The sequence below is a fragment of the Castor canadensis genome, chromosome 7 (assembly GCF_047511655.1).
Source record: "Castor canadensis chromosome 7, mCasCan1.hap1v2, whole genome shotgun sequence".
Lineage (NCBI taxonomy): Eukaryota > Metazoa > Chordata > Mammalia > Rodentia > Castoridae > Castor > Castor canadensis.
Genome location: NC_133392.1, coordinates 150,427,023 through 150,450,319, shown reverse-complemented (window position 1 = coordinate 150,450,319; position 23,297 = coordinate 150,427,023). Strand labels below are relative to the sequence as shown.

Sequence of the window (23,297 nt, the reverse complement as noted above, 5' to 3'; positions counted from 1 at the left end):
GGTGCGGGGCTTCATTAGCAGCAATAGCAGCAAGGACAGGACATAAAGACTGTTACTCTGCTGCTGAGTGGGACCCAAGCAGGATGGCCCCATTTCACCCATGAGCCGCAGGTTGTCCCCATGTCACAGAAGTGGAAACAGATTTGCTTGGCAGGGTAGCATGTCCCACCCATAGTCATGCAGTGGTGAGGGGAGTCCTGCTGTGTGCTGTGGGGAGAAGTGGTGGCTTCAGAGTTGGCTTGCATCCTGGCCTGGCCACATGTGGTCTCAGGCAAGTCACTTTAACTGTGGGAGCCCCTTGTTCCTCTTGCTTCCTGCCTGGGTCTTACCCCAAGGGTAAATCCCCCCAGAGCCAGGGAGGCACCTGGCCCAGGCCTGAGCTAGGCAGGTGCTCAGGGAGAGCTCCTTCCCTGCCATTTTTCTGGGGTGTGGAGGCCTAGCAGGACCTACATGGTGGCTCCTTCCTTCCCTCTCTCCCCCTCTCCTCCCCTCCCTCCCTCCTTCTGTTCCTTGCTTTAGTTTCACTGTATTTCATGGAGGTAGAGACCAGTTTCGTCCATTATACAACGTCCATTCATTTCAACTGCAATAAAATTTCCCTCCCTATCATAGAAATACTTCCACATTTATACTGATAGCTAAACTATTTCAAAATAACGGAGTAGCAAAAAAAATGGATAATCTTACGGCCTTTTTAAATCTTGGGAAGCTCATCCTGTGGGGGGAGGAGAGTGAGTGAGTCAAGTCTTCGCAGTTGTTGGAGGCCATTTGTGGATGGAGCTGCTGAGGGCAGGACAATGGCAGTTCCTACCATGCCACTGACTTCACCATGGTCTCCACTCTGTTCCCAGCATTGACTTGGTTGCTCTTTGCAGTGCCCTTTAAAGAGGGAAGGCTACTGGGTGCCAATGTGATTGTTCTAGAGCCAGGTGGGCTGAGGCCCCAGAGGCTGAGCCTCCTACCTGCCCACCATCATCCTCTGGTCAGACCAGAGCCAGAAGGTGACCTCAGGCTCCCCCAAGGCCCTCCCGGGAACTCACTGTGCAGCTAAGCGGTCACTCTCCCTTCCTGGGCCTCACCTTCCCTATTGATGCCTTAAAGGGTCAAGATGTGAGTGAGAACTTGGTCAGGGCATATCTGTGACTCAGAGCCTGGAGTTCCAGCTGTGATCACGAGCAGGTAGAAACCCTCTCCCATCCTCAGTCTCCATCTTGCAGGGTAGGTGTGGGCATCACCTGAGATGGTGCGAGGACAGCACCCCCTAGTCCCTGGCAAGGGGAGCTCTCAGTTCATCACAGTGACATTTATTGTCATCGTCCTCCTTGTCTCTAAGGCATCCCCGGCCCCTCACACTAGCCTGTTGCCAGGGCTTTCCTGGGGGGGCTCCTTGCCTACCCTCTGACCTCCAGGTTGGTGCTCTCCCTATTACCCGAGTTGTGTCAGAGTGGGTGGGGTGGCCTCCCTGGGGCTGAACCCTGCACAGGTCTGGGTGTAGGTTGAGGTTCCCAGGGGGCCCAGGAACCCAAAGGTCTGACCTTTTCCTGTCAGCAACACTGGGCCCAGTAACCTGCCAGCCAGGTCCACTGGGAACCCCTCAGAGCTGAGAGGGACACCTTAAGCCCCAAGCTAAGCCTGCCCCAGCCAGAGTGGGGGAAGGGGTTGTAGGCTGGAGGGTTGCTTCACATCCCCCATACATGTATCTCACGGAAGAACAACAAAGCAGGATTCTTAAATTCTTTATTAGAGATATTTTAAATAGGCTTTTAAGTATTTTTCTTCCCCCATACCACCAAATGAAATAATTGCATAATTAGTAATAAATTTGTTCCTCCTCTAAGTGTGGATTTTTTTTTAGGGCGTGTTAAAAATTTATCACACTTCCTTCCCCCGACCCTTCCTTCCACTTGAGTACCCAGCTGTATTAATGCATTTTTTAACCTAAACTCCCTCCTCCTTTTAAGTAGACAGGTCATTAATAAAATGTTCCGAGAGCCTGGGCTTTTTAAAGTTGTATATCTCCAGATAGATGGCTTGGGTGAGCTGAACACTGCTGCATTAAGTCTCTGTGATAAAATATTTATCCACCATTAGAATTTTTTTTTTCTTTCGGACTGTTTGTGAAGTGTCTCGCTGTCTTCCTCAGGCAGAGGGGAGGAGGAGGCCCCAGAACAAGGGGTGCGGATGAAGTCATTTCTCAGCTTCACCGTCTTTTTGGGCTTCTCACTCGTCTTCTTTCACTTGTCATGTTTCTGCCTCCTGGGGGTGATGAGAGGACGCAGGTGCTCTAGAAACCACCTCCTGCTGGTCTCAGGGTCGTGGGGCTGTGGACAGGGAGGGGAGACATTTGAGGTGACATCTTCACCATTGCTCCCTCTCTTGGCCTTATTACTTTTGTGGCTTATGGCTGAGATGGAGCTGATCTTAAGGCTAGTTTACATCCTTTTAATAAGCATAAATAGCCACACAGCCTCCATGTGTCAATTGCATCCTGTGGGCTCAGAATTGCTCTCAACTCTGTGTGTGTGTGTGTGTGTGTATTTACACATATGTAGATATGTTTAAAAATTTTAATAATTGCAAAGAGAGCAAGGTAGGTTTGTAATACTCATCAATTGAGAAGAGAAAGTGACTTGTTAAATTCACATAGCTAGTAATGGATCTCAACACCCATGTCCTTTTCCACTTCTCTACCTCATTGATCATCTACTCATCCGTCCATCCATCCACATATTCACCTACCCATCCACCAATCCATCCATCCACCTAATCTGTCCATCTATCCACCCACTCATCTACCCATCCACTCATCCATCACCCACCATCTACTCATCCACCCATCTACTCATCCAGTCATCTATTCACCCACCCATCTACCCATCCACCTACCCACCTACCCCTTATCCACCCACCCATCCATCCATCCACCCACCCACCCACCCATCTAGTCATCCATTCACCTACTCATCTACCCATCCACCCATCTATCCACCCCTTATCCACCCACCCATCCATCCACCCATTTATCCACCTATTCACCCCATCCATCTACCCACCTACCCATCTACCCATCTACCCATCCACCCATCCACCCATCCACCCCATCCACCCATTCATCCACCAACCCATCCACCCACCCATCAACCACCATCTACCCATCCATTCATCCACCAATGCACCCATCCATCCACCTATTCACCTATCTACCTACCCACCCCACCCATCCATCCATTCACCTACTCATTCATCTACCCATCCACCATCCACCCATGCACCCATCTACCTATCCACTCATCTATCCACTGACCCACCAACCCACTCGTGTACTCATAAATCCCTTTTGAGTGTATCCCATGAGCCACAGAATCATTTTGAGGACTCAGCTTAGCACTGTCCTCACGAGGCTTACATTTGGGAAGGCAGATAATATATAGACAAAGAGCAAAAAAAAAGGTAATGACAGACCCTGACTGACAGGAAGAAGAGAAGGCAGGTGATGAGGACAGGAAACTTGAGGCTGAGCCTTTGGGGCCAGTCAGTTCCACAAGGGGTGGCCCACTGCTGGCCTGGAGGCTGCCCACATAGTGTTCAGTCATCCCTTTCTGAATTGCTGCAGGCCCCAGACACCCAGACACTGAGAAATAGCCCGGGTCAAGTCCAAGTCCCTCGCGGCTGCTTTTCAGGGTGTTTGCACTTCCACACGAATCAGGGCGGTGTGACTTTCTGAGTTCACACTGCTCCCCCCCCCCCCCCCCCCGCCACCTGCCAGTGGCTCCCCTCGGCTGTGTGATAAGCATCTCAGCCACACACGGACTGTCAGCTCCAAACTTCAGCCACCTAACCTGCTCCTTCAGCACAGGCAGCACTGATGAGCCCCGGCTGCTTGAGATGAACAGCCTTGGGGCTGTCCTCCATCCCTGTGCATAGTTCCTCCTGCTCTTTCTAGTGTGTACACAGGTCTGTTGATCTGCTACAAGACACATCTCCACTGTGTTGGCTTCTCATGGTCTTGTTCTCACCCATCCACCCCCTTCCTAACCACCCCCTTCTCTACCTTGGTGGTGGAACAAGTCCCTCATAGGTCTCCTTGTTCCCCCACCTCCACTCCATCACTGCAGCAGGGTGTCCAAATGCAATCTGGTCACAAGGAAGAGTTGCAGTCCTTATCTGGCCCATTCACTCTTCTGACCATTCCTTCTGTCATCTCCAGTCTGCTCCCCTATCCCAGAGATGCATTGACTTCATACTGCTCCACTGACTGGCTAAGCTGATTCTGCCACAGGGCCTTTGCACCTGCAGTCTCCTTGGCCTTGGTGCTGACAACTCCTTCTTGTCATCAGGTCTCAGCCTCTGGGATGGCTTCCCCATCCTCCCAGGAAGCAGAGAGGCATGAGAACCCAGGAATTCTCCCACCTGCTCCTCCCTGTCACCCCATCTTCATCCTCTGGCTAGTGTTTGTGATTCTCATTTCTGTTTTCATTCCCCATTTCCCCTCTCTAGGACTGTGCCATCTAATACCATAGCTGTGGTTAAAATAAAATAAAATGAAGAATTCTTTCCCCCAGCTCCACCAGCCACAGCTCAAGTGCTCAGTGGCCTCAGACCTCCATGGCTATTGATTTGAACAACACCGTAGAGAACATTTCCCTTGTTGTGGAGGGTTCTAGAGAGTTTGCTCCTTAAGAGCCAGGGCTCTGTGTGGTTGCAGCTACGCCTCCAGCTCTGAGCACAGAACCCAGCGCACAGTCTGCACCTGGGGTGTTATCGGGTGCTGAGTGAACGGTTGGTAAGAGGGTGGCACACCTCAGGCTGGTGACCTCCTCTGAGATTGTGTACCAGAAGACACACACCCCTATGCCTATGGGATTGAAGTCACCTGGTCAGGAGCGGGGGCAACGGAAGCACTCAGCTGTGAAAAGCAGTTTCCCCTGCGCTTAACCAGCTGGGGCGGCTTTGAACTTCGGTATCGTCATCTGGAGAACAGGAGTAATGCCTGTGTCCTCCACGTGTCTCAGCTACTGTGCGGCTTACGGCAGGTCACGTGTGCGAGGGGTTTAGAAACTCCAAGCAAGTTTTCTCAAACTGCAGTCTGTGGGCCCACAGCATAGGGTCATCTGGAATTTTCTAGAATGCAGCCTGTGCTCTGGATCTGGCCCCCTTCTGTGTGGCCAGCCCTCCGGTGATACTGATGGGCATTCCGTCTTGAGGAGTGCTGCCTAAGCCTCACTGAGCACAGGTGGTGGCACTTCCATCACCATAGGTGTGCATGGGTTTGGATTTCCTTGGTGGGAAGAACAAACCCCTATCAGAGGGGCAGAAGGAGCTGGCCCTGTGGAAAGGCAGGAGCTGAGTGAGGCCTGCAGGAGCATGGCACAGATGCCCACCTCGTGTGTGCCCTGGGGCTCTTGTCCTTGAGCCAACCGCCTGTATCCTGCACCTCTCAGCCCCTCTGCAGGGGATCCTGCTCTCTTCTTCTGGTCCCTGCTTCTCCTCATGCCCATTCCTACTGACTCATTTAACTTGCGGGACAGAGTGTCACTGTCCCCTTTCAGAAGTGAGGAAACCATGACACAGGGAGGTTCAGGACTGGTCAGTTCACACAGCTAGGAAGTGACAGAGCCAGGATTTGAACCCAGCACTGGGCTTCAGTGCCCTGCTCCCAGGGCAATTTTATGCAGCAACATGGCACATCTCCTTGTAAGGGCAAAGGGGACCCCGTGCCCTGCCATTGCTATTCTTGCTGAAGTGAATGAAGAAAGGGATGACCGAGAAAAAGTATGAATGAAACTTTTTTTTTTTTTTTGGCAGTAGTGGGGCTTGAATTCATGGCGTCATGCTTGCTAGGCATGTGCTCTAAGCAGGCACTCTACCATTGAGCCACTCCACTGGTGAAAGGAATAATGTGAATTGGCATTAAATCCATGCTAATTCCTGGCAGTGAGGTGTCCACACAGTGTCCCTGCTCAAAGAAGTGCCCATGTGGGCAAAATGTCAACCCATGTGCAAACAGCACCTCAGGAGGGTCTAAGAGGCTGCTGACCCATGCTGCTTCTTAGGCTCTACCTGGGCCCTCCCCACCCTTATGGAGTGCAAACCTGTCCCTCCCAGGTTTCATGGTCCAGCATGCAGTTGTGACCCCTGTGACTGCCCTGGCTACCCCTTTGTGCCTGGTGACCTGGCCCCTGGCTGGGCATTGGGAGCCTATACAGGCCAGGCCCTGTGTCCTGTGACACCACCCATTGCATCCTCATGGCAGCCCACTTCATACAGGAGGAAGCTGAGGCCCAGTGGGGGACCCAGAGGCCAAACCCTAACCACAGTACTGTGCAGCCTCTGGCTGGGCTCTGGAGAAGCCTGGCCGTGCCACCCCTTTGCCTGGAGCCCAAGGAGTGCGTTGCTCACACTGACTCTCTCCACAGGCCAGAAGCACCTGTGTGTCACCAGCCTCCTCATCTGCCAGGGTCTGCTCTGGGTGGGCACCGACCAGGGGGTCATTGTCTTGCTGCCTGTGCCCCGGCTGGAGGGCATTCCCAAGATCACAGGTAAGGTTCTGGGCTGGTCTTGGTAGCCGGGGACTTGGGATGGTGGGGGGAGGAGGTGCAAATTATGCCCAGGAGGGCATTTTGTGCTTTCAAGGGGTGTTTACGGGAGGTGACTGCCAAGACTTGGGCTGGGATCCTGCCCCTCAAAGAGCAGAAGGATCTCAGGGGGCAGTGATGGGCCCCGTGGCAGGCGCTGTGGTGGAGGATTTCTGGGGACCAAGGGGCACAGAGATGGGTGAGAAGTTCTCCAGGGGTGAATGCAGGAGGGACTATCCTCTTGAAGGAGGAGCTGGGTAGACAGGAGAGGGTTTCCGTGCAGAGCCAGAGGGAGGAGGTTTTCAGGGAACTTCACCCCAGTGAGGTCATGTTCCTCCTGTGTATAAGGCCATTCCCCACTGCTCCCTCAAAGAAAGCAGCCCTGGAGCATGGGGTCTCTGACCAAGGTAGACTGCAGTTATGCTCCCCCCAAAGAAAGCCTGACGCACCGCAAAGTTCTCCACAAGAGATAGGGAATAACTTCCTTTATGCTCCAGGCCTTTAGGCCCTCTCCCTTCCCCACGTTTCCCACAGGGAAAGGCATGGTCTCCCTCAATGGTCACTGTGGGCCTGTGGCCTTCCTGGCGGTGGCTACCAGCATCTTGGCCCCCGACATCCTGCGGAGTGACCAGGAGGAGGCCGAGGGGCCGCGGGCGGAGGAGGACAAGCCTGACGGGCAGGCTCAGGAGCCGGTGCCCGCGCCCGACAGCCACGTGGGCCGAGAGCTGACCCGCAAGAAGGGCATCCTGCTGCAGTACCGCCTGCGCTCCACGGCCCACCTCCCGGGGCCGCTGCTGTCCATGCGGGAGCCCGCGCCTGCCGACGGCTCGGCGCTGGAGCACAGCGAGGAGGATGGCTCCATCTATGAGATGGCCGACGACCCCGACGTCTGGGTGCGCAGCCGGCCCTGCGCCCGCGACGTCCACCGCAAGGAGATCTGCTCCGTGGCCATCATTTCCGGCGGGCAGGGCTACCGCCACTTCGGCGGGGGCAGCGGGAGGCCAGCCCCATGCGGGGAGACGGACAGTACTCTGCTCATTTGGCAGGTGCCCTTGACGCTATAGCCACGGGAGGGCAAGCTGCTGATAGACCCGTGCCGCCTGTGTGGGACCCCTTCCGGTCCAACCGAGGCCCCCAGGGAGCGCTGGGTGGAATTGCGCCCCCAGCCCCGAGGGACCTGCGCAGAGCTGTGCAACAGGCTTGGATTCTTCAGCAACTGCCTTGGCAAAGCAGAGGAAAACTTCTTAAGGAAAAAAAAAAAAATCAGAGTTTTGGGGCGAGGGTTTAGGGAGAAGGAGGACACATCTGGAGAAAATACCCCTTTAAAAAAAAACAAAACGCGAAACCTCACAACTGCCTGGCAAGCCCAGTACCACTTGTTGGAGCTGAGAGGTCTCCAAGATGGTCACTTGCCCCTCCAGGAAGGGTGTGTGCGTGTGAGTGCAGGAGCACGTGGGCTGGGGTGTGAATGTATATAAAAACGTATATATGGTGTATATTATATGTGTATAAATACAGTCTGTACATATTGGAGCTCTGGGAGATGCTGGAATAAACTTCAAGAGGCACATCACACTTGGATCAGGGTTTTGAGGGGATATGATGGGGATGAGGCGGAGAGAACAGAGGTTGCTAGATAGCGTGCATTGGGTTCCAGGGAGCACAGTACTTTAGGCAGAAAGGATAGAGGCCAGGTACCAGGCTGCAGCCCACTCCAGACTTCTGTCCAAGATAGGTGCCAGTAGCCACATGTGACTAGTTAATTTCCAAATTAATTAAAACCAAATCATATTAAAGTTCAGTCCCCCAGTCTCTTAGCCACCTTTCAGATGTGGCTTGAAGAGCCACACGGGATGAGCAGTGACAGGTTGGACAATCCAGGTATGACCATTTTCATTACTATAGAAAGTTCTCTGGCTTGAGAAGGGCTCTTGGGAGCTGCTTTGTTGACTGTTTGGCAGCCCCAGCTCTGGGGTGGCATGGAGTCAGGTGCCCTTGGCATCTGACAGGAGCCAAGAAGGGAAGGGAAATGAGGGGCTCTTCAGTGTCTGGCTGTCCTGTACAGGCTAGGGTCATTGCCATGGTAGCAGAAAGGGGCAGTGAGGTGCCCCCCCCAGCCCTCCCCCATCTAAGAGAGGGTTGGCTGGGTTCCAGGTGGGCCCATTGTCCTTCCCCACTCTCCACACTGAGGGACAACATAGAGAGGTGAGGCAGAACTCCGCGAAGGTCGAGGGAGGGGATGCCAACCTTGCAAGTGGTTGCAAGCGCACAACACCTTCCATCTAAGGACTGGCGGCCCAGTGGAAAAGCCCCCAGGGACAGGCCATTCTCCTGGGTCCTTACCACCTGCCCTGTAGGATTTTGCCCCCTGAAGAAGTCACTCACATACTTTGAATTCCTGCTGGATGCCAAGCACCTTGCTGGTTCCTGGGGCCATGCAGGTGACCCACGAGAAGTGTACGGGCTCCAGATGGGGGACAGACATGAGCACCAGTGAGCAAGGCCACAACAGAGGAAGGTGGGGGAGGAGGAGGCAGTGTGTGCGGAGGGGGACAGCACATAGAGGGTGGCTTATTCTTAGAGGGCAGGTGGTCCCCAGGAGGGGTAGAGAGGACGCTGGGTCCATTGGCTTCCATTCCTGCACTGGCAGACTGCAGCTCAGATGGCACCCATCTTTTCTGGGCCTCAGTTTCTCATTTTACAAAGGAAGAATTGTCACTGCCCAGTCCACCTCTCTCAGGAGAGGAGGATACTTTCCAAGTACAAGTGGGAAAAATGCCCTGTCCCATTTCCATTGCTCGGGTTGATGACCAAATGACCTGTCTTGATGGGACTCCCCGGGTTGTGTTTATCCCTTTAGTCAAATGCTGGCCAAGCCTTTTCCTTGGGGCAGTGATTGGCACAGAGAGGCTGTGGGACAAGGAGCCAGTGTGGGCTCTGGATCCGGCAGGCTTGCATTCAGATCCAGCTCTGCCAAAGACCTGCTGTGTGGCTCCCGGTGGATTCCTTGCTTTCTCATTTCTGAAACCGGGACATGACAGAATTGCAAGGGGTCCATGGTGCCAAGTCTGTGGAAAGCATCTAGCTGTTGACTCCCTTATGTCCTCATCCTGAACGATCCTGGCAGAAGTCTCCCCTTTGCTGCAGGAGCTGGCAGCTGAGAGCACTGTTAGATCCTGGCCCTATGGCTTACTCAGCTAGGGGACCTGGGAGATCTCGTGAACTCCCATCACTGAGAAAATGAGTGACTTCATTAGCCAGTGAAATTATCATACCAGCCAAGAGGTCTTCTCCTTGTCTCTGACAACAGAGCGAGGGAGGACCCGGGGGTGTCAGTGACATGGTTAGGATGTGCCTGGTATGCAAGAGGAGGCCTCGCCTTGTTGATAAGAGTAATAATAACCACCTGGGTGGTTAGCGCCCTGGGTCCTTAGCGCTCTGATGGGCACAACCACTCTCTGACTAGCTGCTTTGTTAGCAGGTGAGGAAACTGAGGCTCACGGAATGTAAGCAAGTTGCCTATGAAGCTTCAAGCCCAAAGTCAGACAGAACTGAGGTCCACTGTCACCAAAAACACTCATAACCACCACCTCCAGAAGCAAAGCTTTGTACCAAAGTTCCAGCTCTACTTTCCCCACTTAACTAGCTGTGTGACATCCAGCAAGAACCATAACCTCTCTGTGTCTCAGCAAAGGGATAGTGTTCCTGCCATGGCAACAGTTACTCGCTGAGCATTTATTGAACACCTGTCGTGTGCCAGGACCTGGTTTCCAGTAGGCACTCAGTGGAGGAGGGAACAGTGTTTGCTCTGGAGAGAAATGACACAGAGAAGGGGGACAGGAAGTGCTGGGGGCAGGGGTTGTGACATCCAATAGGCCTACTTTCTTTAGACGCAAAGCAGGGTCCTGTGTTTGTGGGGGTGACACTGGGGATGTGGTGGCCACACACGGACAGAGTCTGAGCTTTGCTTGTAGGAAGTTCTACCAGTGAGCGGAGCCAGCTGGGAGTGTTCCCAGCCTGATGGGGGAGGTGCCCTTGTTCTCAGGAGCCCTGAGTCTGGTGATGGACACACAGACCTGTTAGCCAGCTCGATGGCCAGTCGCTAATCTGATAGGCAGCCGGGCTCTGCTCACCCTTTCCCCTCCCCAGGAAAGTCCTACCTTTTGTTCAGGAGACTCTAGACTGATGGGGGAGCTACATCCCCATCCTCAGAAGATTCTGCAGTCTGATGGTGGAGGTCCCCGGGCTGAAGGAGAAATAAAGTCCTCGGTGAGCTCCAGTCTGATGATGGAGACAGGACCATCGCCATTATCATGGGTGAGGACCCATGGATAATAAGACAGGTAACAGAAACTCTTCAGTGTTGAAGACCTAACCCTGGTGCTGCCCAAGCACTCTAAACACCTCATTTACACTTTCCCGGGAAATGACAAGTAGCAAGAATGTGTAAATTGAGGAAAATTAATGTAATTACCTGAGCTAGTTCTTGTCAGCTTTTCGTATCATCAGAAGCCACAGAACCTCTCCTGGCGAGGAGCGGCTCAGTCATTATGGGCTTTCTCCTGTGACAGGCAGTTGGCTCCTCCTTTACAAGGTCTGGCAATGGGTTCTGGACCCCCCCACTCCCCAGAGCATGGCCTAGGCCCCGTGCTGGAGAGCTTGCTGGCCCTCACGTCAGGGAGGCCTGGGCTTGAGTTCTGGCTCTGTTTCCACTTTGTTATGTGATCCACAACCCCCTGAACCTGTGTGAGCTGCAGTCACGTCCTATAGTCCGATCAATGGTAGTCCAAGTGTGGGGAGCCCCTGTTGGGTCCAGGTGCAGTGCGACATGCATTGGATCCACGCCTGTGGAACCATCACAGCCACCCCCATCAGGAGGTTCCATTGTTGACCCCGATGTACAGAGAAAGCCGAGGTCGGGCAGGTAAAGTCACTTGCCCAAGGTCATAGCACAGAAGAGAACTATTGGACATGTAGCCTTAACCTTGTACCACTCCAAGCCCATTTTGCAGCCCTTCCTTCTTCACTGTCTGCTCCAGGATCCCAGGTGAGGACAAGTGCCCAGGTGCCAGCACAAAGTGTAGCCTGCTTGTAAACCCTGATCCTCGGTTTCTTCTTCCAGAACCCGGGGATGTCAGCAGCACTGACCAAATGGGCTGCCTTGAGCAGGAATGGAGTTCTTTCATGGAAAACAGGGCAGCTTCTGTCCCATAGCAGGCCCTGGACAGCTGGTTTGTTATTGTCCCCTGCAGGAACCTGGCAGGTGTCAGCCTGCGTTCTAAGATGCTCCTTAGAGTGTGAAACACCCAGGCGTCTTGAGGAGACCTGGAAGCACATAGCTCCCCTTAAGCAAGCTTGGAGAGTCCCATGGTTTGTGTGGAAAACACAAACACTCATGCCACTTGCCAAGAATTTGGGAAAAAAGGACCAAGTAACACAAAGGCACCCAAGCCGGGGCTGGCCAATGGGTCTAGAGAGATCATGGGATCAGTATTCAGAAAACTCATGTTTGGGCAAGTGGTACCCAACAATGCAGGCTTCCTTCACTCAGCAGTACCCACCACTAGCACCGTGTGCCCAGCTCTGGCCAAGTTGGTGAGAGGAGCAGACAGAGTCCCTGCCTAAGGAGCTGAGCCTGCAGCCTCACAGGAGACATGGGTTTGAAAAGAGAAGGTTCCAGGGGTCCCAGTGGATCAGAAAGAGAACATGGGCTTTGGAGTTCCTCTCCTGGTGTCTGCCCTTGCTTGCTGACCTCAGTTTCCCCCTCTGTAAGATGGTGATAACTGTGCATTCCCCAGCTGCTCCCAGGAGTAAAGGAGATGAGGTATCTAAGAGTGCTTCATTCAGGGCCTGGGGAAAGAGAGGTGCTCCATCAGTGTTCACTATTTTAGATAGAGATAACGCCAATAACAGGCCTGACCTGGGTGAGAACAAGGCTACATGTGGGCGGGGCCAGAAGGTGGGTGGGGCCTGGGACTATGGAGCAACCTTTTCCAGACATCTCCCCCAAGGACAAGGAAATCCTAGTGCTCAGTTGCGGGGGGCTGGACACCATTGTGAGGCTGGGTAAAGCCAGGGTCATGGAGCTCTTGGTTTGGGGGCATTCTAGAAGATGCTGTGAATTCTTGCTGGCTTGAACCCAACTCAGGGACAAACACAATCCTCTGCCCCTGTAATTTCTGCTAAATTAGGTGACAAGGCTTTTTTCTTTCACAAATCTAGGGACGTGCATTTATAGTCTGTTTTGCATAAATCAGGGCCTCATTTGCATCCGTTTGCATGTTTTTCTGGGCGTGAGGTTCAAGAGGCCTCACAATGTGTGTAAAATGAAGTTGGGTACTGAGTAGCCCCACAGACTGGGAAGAAGGAGCCCAAGGGAGTTGGTGAGAGCTGGACCAACTTCGGGGCCAGCTGTCCCTCCAGACTTCCCAGTTTCATGAACCAGTTGTGCTCCTTTCTCCTCCAGTGGGCTCGGTTAATTTCTGTCCATTGAGCTGCTGGGATCCACTTCATGCTAACTTTGTGTCTTGGCCTTACCAAAGTTAAGTGGCACAGCTGCTGTTCTCTGTCTCATAGGCTCTGTTCCCGCAAAAAAGGTCAGAACAGGAATCGTGCTCTGCATGGGGTGGTGGCACTGGGCGTTGTGGTCACACCCTTTCCTCCTACTGACCTCCCATAGCTGTCTTCCAGGGAGGTGGCTCCTGACCACTGGCAGAGGCCCAGAGGTGGGGTAAAGGACTCAGAATGCCACTGGTCTGTCTCTGTGTGACAGCTCTGCTCTGGGGCACAGCAAGGCAGAGACAGGGCAGTGGGGAGGAGGGGATGGGAGGGAATCCCATTAATTTTTCTTGTCCTAAATCAATTTAATGGAAGCCTCCGATGACTCTGATTTGATTTTTCATTCTCAGTGTTACAATTATCAGCCCAATGTTACAGCAGCTCAAGCTTGAAATGGAATGCCGTAGCAGAGGCTGTCAAAAAGGGAATAGTACCAGATTACACCAATTATCGAATATTTTGCTAATTAGACACCCAGTGCATCTCTTTGGCTTACAGCGAGGGGCAGACGTGCTCAGCACAGCATTGTCGTCTTGGCTGAGTGGTGGTTGTCACTTGCCATCCCAGCTCAGGGATATCACGTCCCAAGAAGAACTTCACTTTTTAGGATCTTCATCCGCAGGACACTGCCTGACGTCTACCCTTCGTCCTTCTCGGCGCTCTCTAGGAGGCAGAGTGCAGGGATGCAGGATTTGTGATAAAAAATGTCAGGTACCTTTAAACCTAAGACCAGGTGGCCCGGAGGAAGATCCATGGAAGGCGTTCGGAGTCTGAAATCTCCCTTCCCTTTTACAAATGGGGAAACTGAGGCTCAGTGAGAGCTCAGTGACTTGGCTAAGGTGTCACTGACAGTTGTGGCTGAGTTGTGCCTGAACCCCAGGACTCCTGACCTCCCCATCTGCAGCTGGCTGGAGTCCTTTTGCTCTGTCCAGATAGGAATTGTGGATAGGAAACTCTCCTAAAGTTGACGGTCCCCTTGAGTGTCCAAGGCCTGGGGGCTGGACTGGCAGACCCAGAGGCTTCCAGCTCCAGACTCTGAGAGCTAAGGGCCTATTGTTCCAGACCTTAGAAGCCAGAGACTCATGGCTGCAGGCACTCAGGTTGGAGGGTCACTAAGGACTTTAACCACCAGAGGCGCTGGCACTTGGCAGCCTTTATATTCCGGTGAGCAGAGCAGTGGTAGCAGCGGGGGGTAGCTGCTATGGATACAACTCTCCTGCCGGCCTGGGGTGCTGGGACTCTCAGCCCCTATAGACACCTCTGGTGTATGAGAGCCCCGGGGCCTGCAGTTTCTCTTCTTTGGCTCTTCACAACCTTTTATCTTTCTTCAACCTTGGCTGTCCAACTTCTCTTACTTCTGCCATCCCTCGTTGCCTCTGCCACCTTTGCATCCTGTCACTTCTGCCCTGCTCTCTGAAACTCTTCAGCTGCCCTCTCCTCAGCACTGCCACTCTGCCATCTTCTCTTCTCCTTACCACATTAGACTACTGTACTGGTGATGATCACAAACAGGCAAGAAAACGTCACAGGAGAAGCCATTTGTTGAGGGCAGCACAGGAGGGCATCTCTCAGCTGACTTGAAACAAGTGAGCCAAGCCAGTTTATATAGCCAGAAAGGTGTGGCGAGTGGGTTTGCACCAATCCCAGCTGGCCTTCGTGCAAATGAAGGACTGTGGCACCAATCATAGCGTAGTCCTGCAGGCAAATGAAAGGCTGCAGCGATCACAGTGAACCTTCAAGCCAGTGGAGGATGCTGTTTACACCGGTCTCAGGCCTCCTGCTAGGCCACCAGGGGGAAGTTCTCCCCCTCTGGCCTGGGTAACAATGGATGCAGAGTCATCTAGAGTTCACCAAGGCTTGTGATGGCAAAAAGTCCAACAAGAACTGTTCATTGTAGGCCCTCAAGGCCTCCAGGGAGTGCTCAGAGCAGCCAGGCTGGGATGAGGTGGACCAGCTGACTGCTAGGCTGATAGTCCTTCACTCAAAGCAGGTGGGGTACCGGGGAAGGTCCGGACAGCTGTCATTAGGGACTCATTGTCCCCAACATCTTAGTGTATTTAAAGGAAAAATCAACATTAAAAGGTGTGCTTATAATACCAGCTTTCGTTAATATCAACAGCGATTTAACAGTGCTGTAACAATGCTTAACCCTGCCCCCACGCTCTGTGGGGTCTCACCCCCCCGTGAGAGGTGGGTCCCTGTTATCTGCCTCATTTCCACCCCCTGTGGATGTCCAGCGTGGACTTTCCCCAGCACCGGTGAATCAGGGCTGCTTAACTCTCTCCAACAGTGGTGGCCTTGGTAAATGAACTGGATCAGACAGGAATGGAAATTATCAGGTGAGCAGGCCCTTCCCCCCCCTCAGGCCCATGCATCTGTACACCTGTCTTTCTGTAGCACATGGGCCAGCTTTACTTTGGAGTCAGAAGACCTGGGTTCAAATCCTAGTGGTTGCGTGACCTTGACCAAATTCTTCAACCCTTTGAACTCCAGCATAAGTAGAGGGCCTGGGATCAAGAAAAGCAGGAGTTAGAGTAAAAGGGTCGAACAGACCCCAAGGGTGAGAACGGGTGGGGCTTACACTATTTTACTTTAGTAATAAACATGACTATTGCTACTTACTGAGGGCCTCCACACACTGCAGGCATGTGTCAAGTCCCTTGTATTATTTTATTTAATCAGTGATAGGAACTTGTCATCTGATCATCCATTTTACAGCTGAGAAAACTGAGGATCTTTGAAATAGGGTGATTTGACTTCCTTGGTGTGTACCAAAAGCTTGTTTTCAGAGACTTTTAGGATAAGACGAGTCCCTGGGTCCTTCAGCCTCTGGAGGATGCCTGCCCTGCAAGTATCACCCCAGTCCCTTTGCCTCTCCTCAGTTCCCAGTCCCCAGAGCTCAGGCTTTGGGGCACCTGCTCTTGGAAACACAGCAGTTCTGCTCTGCTGAACTCATTATTTTTATCAAATTAATTTATGCCAGCCAGTGTGGTCACCTAATTGAGACATTTCCCAGGGCCCTGAGCTGGTTGCTTAATGAGCTGGAAGTGGCTGGACTCAGGCTCCTAGTGTCCTGGGGTGGAGATGGCAGAGTGTGACTGTGACTGCCATGGGGTTCTTGCACTGGCACCATCAGGGCTGTGTGTGATCATCACCCGTCATTTTGCCACCCCCCTGCTGAGGTCCTGTTCAGCACGCCAGGGCTTCCTGGGAAGGAGGTGTCAGGGGCCACTCCTCCTGTGCTTCCTAATGCTGTGAGTGAGGGAGATAAGACTCTCTTTGTGCCTGTAAATGATTCAGCCCTGCAGCAGGACGGCCCCAATTTGCCTAATGAACTTCCTTTCTTTCTGTAAATGAGATTTTTTATGATGGAAGAGAGGCCAGGCAGGCTGAAAGTTGGAGGCCAGGAAGGAGGCTGAGGCTAGCAGCTTTGCAGGTGAGAGAGGTGACCTCGTACAGAGAGCAAGGTGAGGGGGCTGATTTGGAGGGGTGAGGGAGAATCAGGGACATCATAGTTGTCTCTGGTTTGGGCAACTAGACAGAGACTCATCAGTTTTGCCCATCCATCCATCCATCCACCCATCCATCCATCCACCCGTCCATCCATCCATTCCTCCATCCATCCACCCATCCATCCATCCATCTTCCAGTCATCCACCCACACATCCAACATACACATCTGTGCACACACACTCACATACACACACATACAATACACATATGTGTACTGCTCACCTTCTGTATGACAAGACCTGGGTGCCTGATACTGGGGATAAGACCTGAACAAAACAGAGCATGTCTCTTCTCACAGAGCTAAAAGTCCAGTAAGAACTCAGTTTTAGGCCGGCAGAGTGGCTTAAGCTGTAAGAGTGCCTACTTAGCAGGTGTGAGACCCTGAGTTCAAACACCAGTGCCAACAACAACAACAAAAGAACTCAGTTTTATATTTGTAAATATTTAGAATCATACAATCCTGAGTGTACGTTCACTCAGTCTCCCTCATACCCTCTTCACTATCCTTCAGTAACTTGTATTCAATGACAGCTGACTTCAAGCAGCAACTCATTCAGTTCTTGCAAAGACCCTTAGAGGTGGCTTCTTGGATTGTCCCCATTTTGCAGCTGCTGTCATCGAGGTGTAGGAAGGGTGAGTTATTTTGGCAAAGTTCATATGGCTCCTGAGTGACTGGATTTGGCCCAAGCCCATCAGACCCCTCTCCTCTCCTTGGCTGACTCCCTCACCTTACAAATTCAGATCCCTTCCAGCAGGTATGCCCCAGCATCCCAGAATTGGAAGGAAACCATCCTCCTCATGTGCAGACTCTTCTGCACATCCCTCTGATGAGGTCATGTGGCCCTGATCCCACGTCCCTGATCCTCCAGCCTGCAAGTCCTCTCCTCCCTGTCCATTCCTTTTCCATCACCCCAGCTTCTACGTCCGGTCCCCTGGTGGCTTGTCCTGTGTCAGCCAGAGTTTTGAAGCATGTGTCCCTGGAGCCCCAACTCTCTGCTTTTGCCCCTGCCCCCATCCTGCTGGATCTGCTTATGTTGACCATAGGACCATTTCCAGTAATAGCAAAGAGAAGATAAAAATTATAAACACGACAGTGGTCACTGCCTATGGTGGGCTTAAGATGTATCACATCCTTCCCAATGACCTGGTAGGAGCTGTCATTATTTCCATTTTACAGAACCAGAACTGAAGCTCAGAAAACTGAATTATCTTGTCCAAGGCACACAAATAGAAAAACAGTGAGGTGGAATTTGAACCTAGGGCCGTGTGGGGCTCTAGAGTTCATATTCTTAATGCCTGGTACATAGAATTGGGAAGCTTGGCTGGGTGTAGGGTGAGAATTTCCCACTGGGGGAGGCTGTGGTAGACTGGGCTGACCAGCAAACAGCTGCCTGGCTTGCAGCAGGGAGAGGTAGATAGCAGACCTGAGCCCCTGCTCAAGGGGCCCGAGGCCTGCAGTCAACAGAGTAGACTCCTCTATTGGCCATGCCTCCCTCCTAGGCTCTGGGGGCCTGGGCTCAAACAAGCATTATTGGGGTGTCATAGAAGCAGGCTGCAGTTTTGATCCAACCTTCCCAGTACTGCACAGTATCCAGATGGTTGCACTTTACTTCTTTACTTGGGTTTTTCCCTTTTGACTGAAGCCACAGAAGGGGGAGGGTGTCTTCTTGTGGTCCCCTCTGGCTTCTCTGGCTCATCTCAGCTGGGAGGACCAGCTCTCTTTGGAAGAGACAAACTATCGAACTGCCATGTACTATGCTGTGGTCTAGTTGTAGGTTGGTTCCACCTGATCATTTCAGATCAAATGATTGTAAACAAATATGTACAACCACCTTCTGTCCATGCCCCAGCCCTTTCTGTCTGTCCCAACTACAATGCTGCTGTGAGCTGCCTCCCACCTCCATCTGTGATGCCAGCGGGGCTGCCCCTGGGACCCCAGCCTGGTTTGCCTTTAAATTTTACAACCTTGTTTATGCAGCTCGAGGCCCATGTACTAAAGACCACACACTCCACTGAGCATTTATGGCTCCTTGGTGTGGGCAAGGGAGGGGGCTGTGCCTGGCCAGAGGAGGAGGCAGCGGGCGGGGGAGACCGGACTCTCAGCCTCTGCTTCTTGCTCTTAGAATCCTTCCCTTGGCTGACTCCCCCATCTCTCTTTTGATGACATCACTAAGTCCATCAGTTCACCCACACGGACCCAGTGCCCCCCTGCATGGGTGTGGAGAAAGGTGAATAGACATTGGCCACTATCCTGGCACCTGGGATGAGGTGAGGACGTAGGTACCATCCAGGAGAAAGGGCGAGGCACAGTACTCAGGACAGGGAGCTGGGGGAGCCAGGCCAGGTGTAATTTCAGGCAAAGCCTGACGCCACAGGGGACCCTGAAGCATCACTTACACCCTGAGTTGATCCCAACTCAAGGACCTGTCAGTCATTGGTCAGGTGGTGGACAGACTCCCAGAAGCTCGGCTCCCTGCAGGTATGCAGGCAGCTGGCTCCAGTAGCCGGAAGGCAGGCGCAGAAGTCACAGGTGGCCTTTGGAGGGAGAGGCTTCCAGGAACATCAAAACCAGGTGGAGGGATCAGGACAAGACATGAGCAGTGTTCACTGCGGGTGCCAGAGCCTTCGGCAGGTGGCAAAAATTCAGTCAAGTGAACGAAACGCTACTTTGAAATTCCTGTGACTCCTACACAAATGGCTCGTGTCTGTGCATGCTCTAAATGTGCCATGTCCCTGACCTTGTGCTGCATGTAGCTTGTGACACCTCTCAACAATGCTGTTCCTGTCATTCGCCTCACACAGGTGATGTGAGGACTCAGAGGCACTGAGAGGTCATGCCATTTGCCCAAAGGCACACTGTAGCTCTGAGCACCAGTTCTGTAAGGACCTTCTACCCTGGCTAGGGGAGGGTCAGGGAAGTCCTCCTGGAGGAGGGGCTCCTGGCAGAAACTTGCTGGGCCTTGGTTTTCCCCGCTGGTTGTCAGTCACTCAATCATTCACTGAGCTCTGAGAACAATTCCCAAAGACATGTCCATTCTTGGCCCCAGGCCCTGAAAGGACAAGGAAGGAAGACCGGTGGCTGAGGCCCAGTGAGGGTCTCTGGAGCCTTACCATGAGGAGTGGGGAGGGGCACACAGGCCTGGGGTGCAGAGGGGATGAGCCTTTGGCTGCTTTTCCTCAGGATAAAAGCTAACGTTCACAGCACTTAGGAAGGGCCTGGCAGGTGCCACCCTGCCAGGGCAGCTGCTTTCTCTGTGGCTGCACGGATGTGCTGTCCTGTGGGTGGCTTGGCCAGCTGGTGGCTGTGTCCACTGCAGGTGTGTTGCAGGAACAGGGGAGGCCACACTGCATCAACAGCTCTCACAAAGTTTCTTTACAAAGAATCCCAATGGGAAATTGTCCCAGGCCATCAAACATCAGCGAGCCCTTGCCCCTCCCCACCTCCAATCCTGTGGACCAGCCCCTGGCTCCCCTTCCCCAAAAGACTTGCCAGTTCTAGGGCAAATGCTAAGGGTGGGACTTCCCTCCCATTCCCATGCCTAATGGAGTAGGGTGAGCATTAATCAGGTGGGGTTCAACCAGAGCTCCCCTCTTACCAGCTGTGTGGCCTGGAGTGACTTCACCTCTCCAAACTTCAGTTTCCTCAACTCCATATGATGAAAGCCAGGAAGGGTTGTAACCCTGTCCCACAGCACACAACCCTGGGTCCTGCCTCCCTGCCACCTGGAACACCCTTTCCCCACTAGGTTCCCAGAAGGACCCTCGTGGTTCTTCTGGCCAAGATTCCTTTAAAGTAGTCACATTCTTTGCTGAGGTGACATCCTGCATGGACTCCCATCACAGCACAAAGATCAAAGCAGGTCTGGTCTGATGTCAGCTGGGGTGGGGACATAGGTGCCACTTTCTCTTCTTGCCTTCAAAGTGACTCTAGCCATGGCTAGGCATCCATTCCTAGCACTCTGAAGCCCCCTAATCCCGTCCACACCCTTCCTTGAGCAGATGGCAGAAAGAGACCCAGGGAGGTCACTGCAATTGCTCAGGTCCCCCCACAATCCTCTATGTCACTGGGGTCTCCATGGGCCCCCTAGAGCTGCGCTTTGGGGAATTTCAAGTGCAATCGCTACACCTGGTGCAGCAGGAGAGGAGGCCGGCCTGGAGCCTCATCACTGAGTGGGCTGAAGCATTGACATCATCATGGCCACACCTGTTTCTGGAGCTGCGACAAGGGCCATGTCTGTCACAGACAACCAGCTCCAGGAGTGGCACTTTGAAGTGTATTTGTCCATCCATACTGTGTTTGGCTTAGTCCCCTTGAAGAAAAGACAGAAATAGCTCAGTGCCTTGTCCCCAAGGCCTGACACTCAGGGGATGTTAGACCCAGGTAGAATGGCCTTTCCTAGGTTCTTTCTCCATGGGAGCCCTGAGAGTAGTCTCAACACAGGCAGGGATGGGGTAGGTCCCAGCAGGGGCCATCCAGCCTCCATATAGCTGTGGAGCTTGGTCAAGTCTCTACTGCTACACAGGCCTTAGTTTCCCCATTTGTACCTGAAGCCATTGACCTGACAGTCTCTTGTGGCCGAGCAGTTTAGCAGCTATGTGCTCTAATCCCCACACTGCCTTGGGCCTCTCAACGGTAGGCCCTGGACCAGCACTTTCCTCCAACGCTTACGGCTCCCACCTGCTCCCCTCCTGGAAGACAGACTCCAAAGGAAGCCCATCCTTTGTCAGCAAAGCTGCCTCACCTGGCAAAGGGACTTTTATCTCTGTGAGTAAGATTTTTGCTTTATCAGCAGAAACTTCCGGCTAGGGAAGAAGCAGGCTCCTGACTCAGGTTGGAGCCTCTGGAGAGCCCAGTCTCCATCCTCTGCAATGTCAGGGCAGAAACCCGCCCAGCAACTGGGGTGGCTCAGGGGTGAAGGGCAGATTTGGAGTAAAACAGACCCGGCCTTGAATTCTGGCTCTGCCGCTTACTTGCTGTGTGACCTTGGACTTAACTTTCATAGGCCTCGGCTTCCTAACTGGGATATGGAGACTAATTTTTAAATAGTATATAATTCAATTATAGGAATAGCTCAAGAAATAAAGGATAGTCCCAGGGCAGTGCCTGACACGTGGTGAAGACAGTGGTGATGAATGAATGGAACAAACAACCCTGGTTCCCAGTCTGACCTCCATCTCTGCCCCGCCTTTGCAGTGAGACCCAGCTGTTGCTCTCTCTCACTCGAGGCAGATGCTGCTTCCCATCCTTTGTACCTCGTGTGGCCTCGTGCTTTCTGCTCTGGCCAACAAGGACACATCAAAGGGACTAATGCTTTTATTCCAAGCCCAGTCCTCACTCGCTCTTGCACTTAATCTCCCTTTGTCAGGAGGATACGTCAGGCTCTCCTGCTAGAGGTCAGAGCCATGGGGAGGGGACTGAGGAGCAGTGGCCCTAACTGAAGGTGTCTGGGAGCAGCCAACAGCCAGCCCCCTAGCACCAGACATGCACAAGGACAGCTGACCTCTCCCCACTCACCCATCCATCCACAGCCTCACTGAGTTGCTGGGCTTAATCTTGACTTTGAACCTTTGCTCTACCACTGTTTTTATTTTTTTTGGTGGTGCTGGGGATGGAGCCCAGGGCCTCACACATGCTAAGTGCTTGCTCTCTCACTGGGCTCCACCCCGAGCCCTCCACCATGTGGTCATGCCTGACCGAGGAACATCACTCAGTCTGTCTGAGCCTCACGTGTCCCCTTACTGGGTAGCAGAACTCACAGAACTATTGTGCAGATTCAGAATTCTTACCTCAACACTACGCTCAGGGCGTGCCACATCTTAGGGGCTTGTCTCAGCCATCTATGGCTGCATACCAAAACACCCAAACACAGGAGTTTGAAATGAGCGTTTTTCATTCATTCTGCACGTGGATGCCTTGACTTTTCTGCTCATCTATGCTCCAGGGTGACAGGGGAGGGCAGGTGTTGTGTTCCTGGCAATAGAGACTTTTCAGAGTCCACACCTTGAGCTGGTCACTCTTGTGGCTCTCTCATGGCTGTCTGGATAGATAGGTCACCCAGACTGGCTCTCCTGGGTTCCAATGTTCAGGGTGGCTTCATGCCCACAGCTTGCCGTGGGCTTGGCTAGGGCTCTCTGCTGGGCCTCTTGGATTCTTTTCCGTAGCTCGGGATTCCTTATGGCCTTCAGTCTCAAGGAAGCTCCCAAGAGGGAATGTTCTAGAGAAGCCACCCCCAGGGGCAGGCCCCCACAGGGTTCCCACAGGCTTCTGCTGGCTACTGTCTCAACAACCAAAGCAAGGGGCCTTGGCCATCCCAGAGTCAGAGTGGGAGGAGACCCCACGAGGGCAGAAATCCAGAGGCGAGGCTCATGGGGGCCACCGGGGCACTGGCCTTCCGCAGGCTCCCTGGGTGGCTTGAGTAGTTACTGTGCTTCCTGTTGGTATCATGAAAGATTGATGCTCTCTGAGGCGCCCTCCCCACCCCCCTGCAGCTCCCCGGCTCTGTGATTCAGGACAATGAATGACTTGCCCAGGGCCACACAGGGAGGTGGGACAGAGCCAGATAAATCATGGAACACACACGAGCAGCCCTATTGATAAAGCAATCAGTAACCGAGAAAGGACAGAAACAAAATACTATGCATCTGAGCATT

At 53.0% G+C, this 23,297-nt stretch overlaps 1 protein-coding gene across 9 annotated transcripts in view; it reads left to right on the top strand.

The window, feature by feature from the left end:
• The window catches only part of Arhgef10l (Rho guanine nucleotide exchange factor 10 like), a 142,358-nt gene extending 134,210 nt beyond the window's left edge, over positions 1-8,148 (top strand). For 8 of the 9 annotated variants that reach the window (XM_074081199.1, XM_074081203.1, XM_074081204.1 and 5 more), the window contains 2 exons: positions 6,417-6,539; positions 7,110-8,148. In XM_074081199.1, coding sequence (XP_073937300.1) covers positions 6,417-6,539; positions 7,110-7,639 — 653 coding nt within the window. In that variant the 3' untranslated portion in view covers positions 7,640-8,148. The other variant, XM_074081206.1, reaches the window with a different exon arrangement.
• Positions 8,149-23,297: the final 15,149 nt, after the last annotated feature.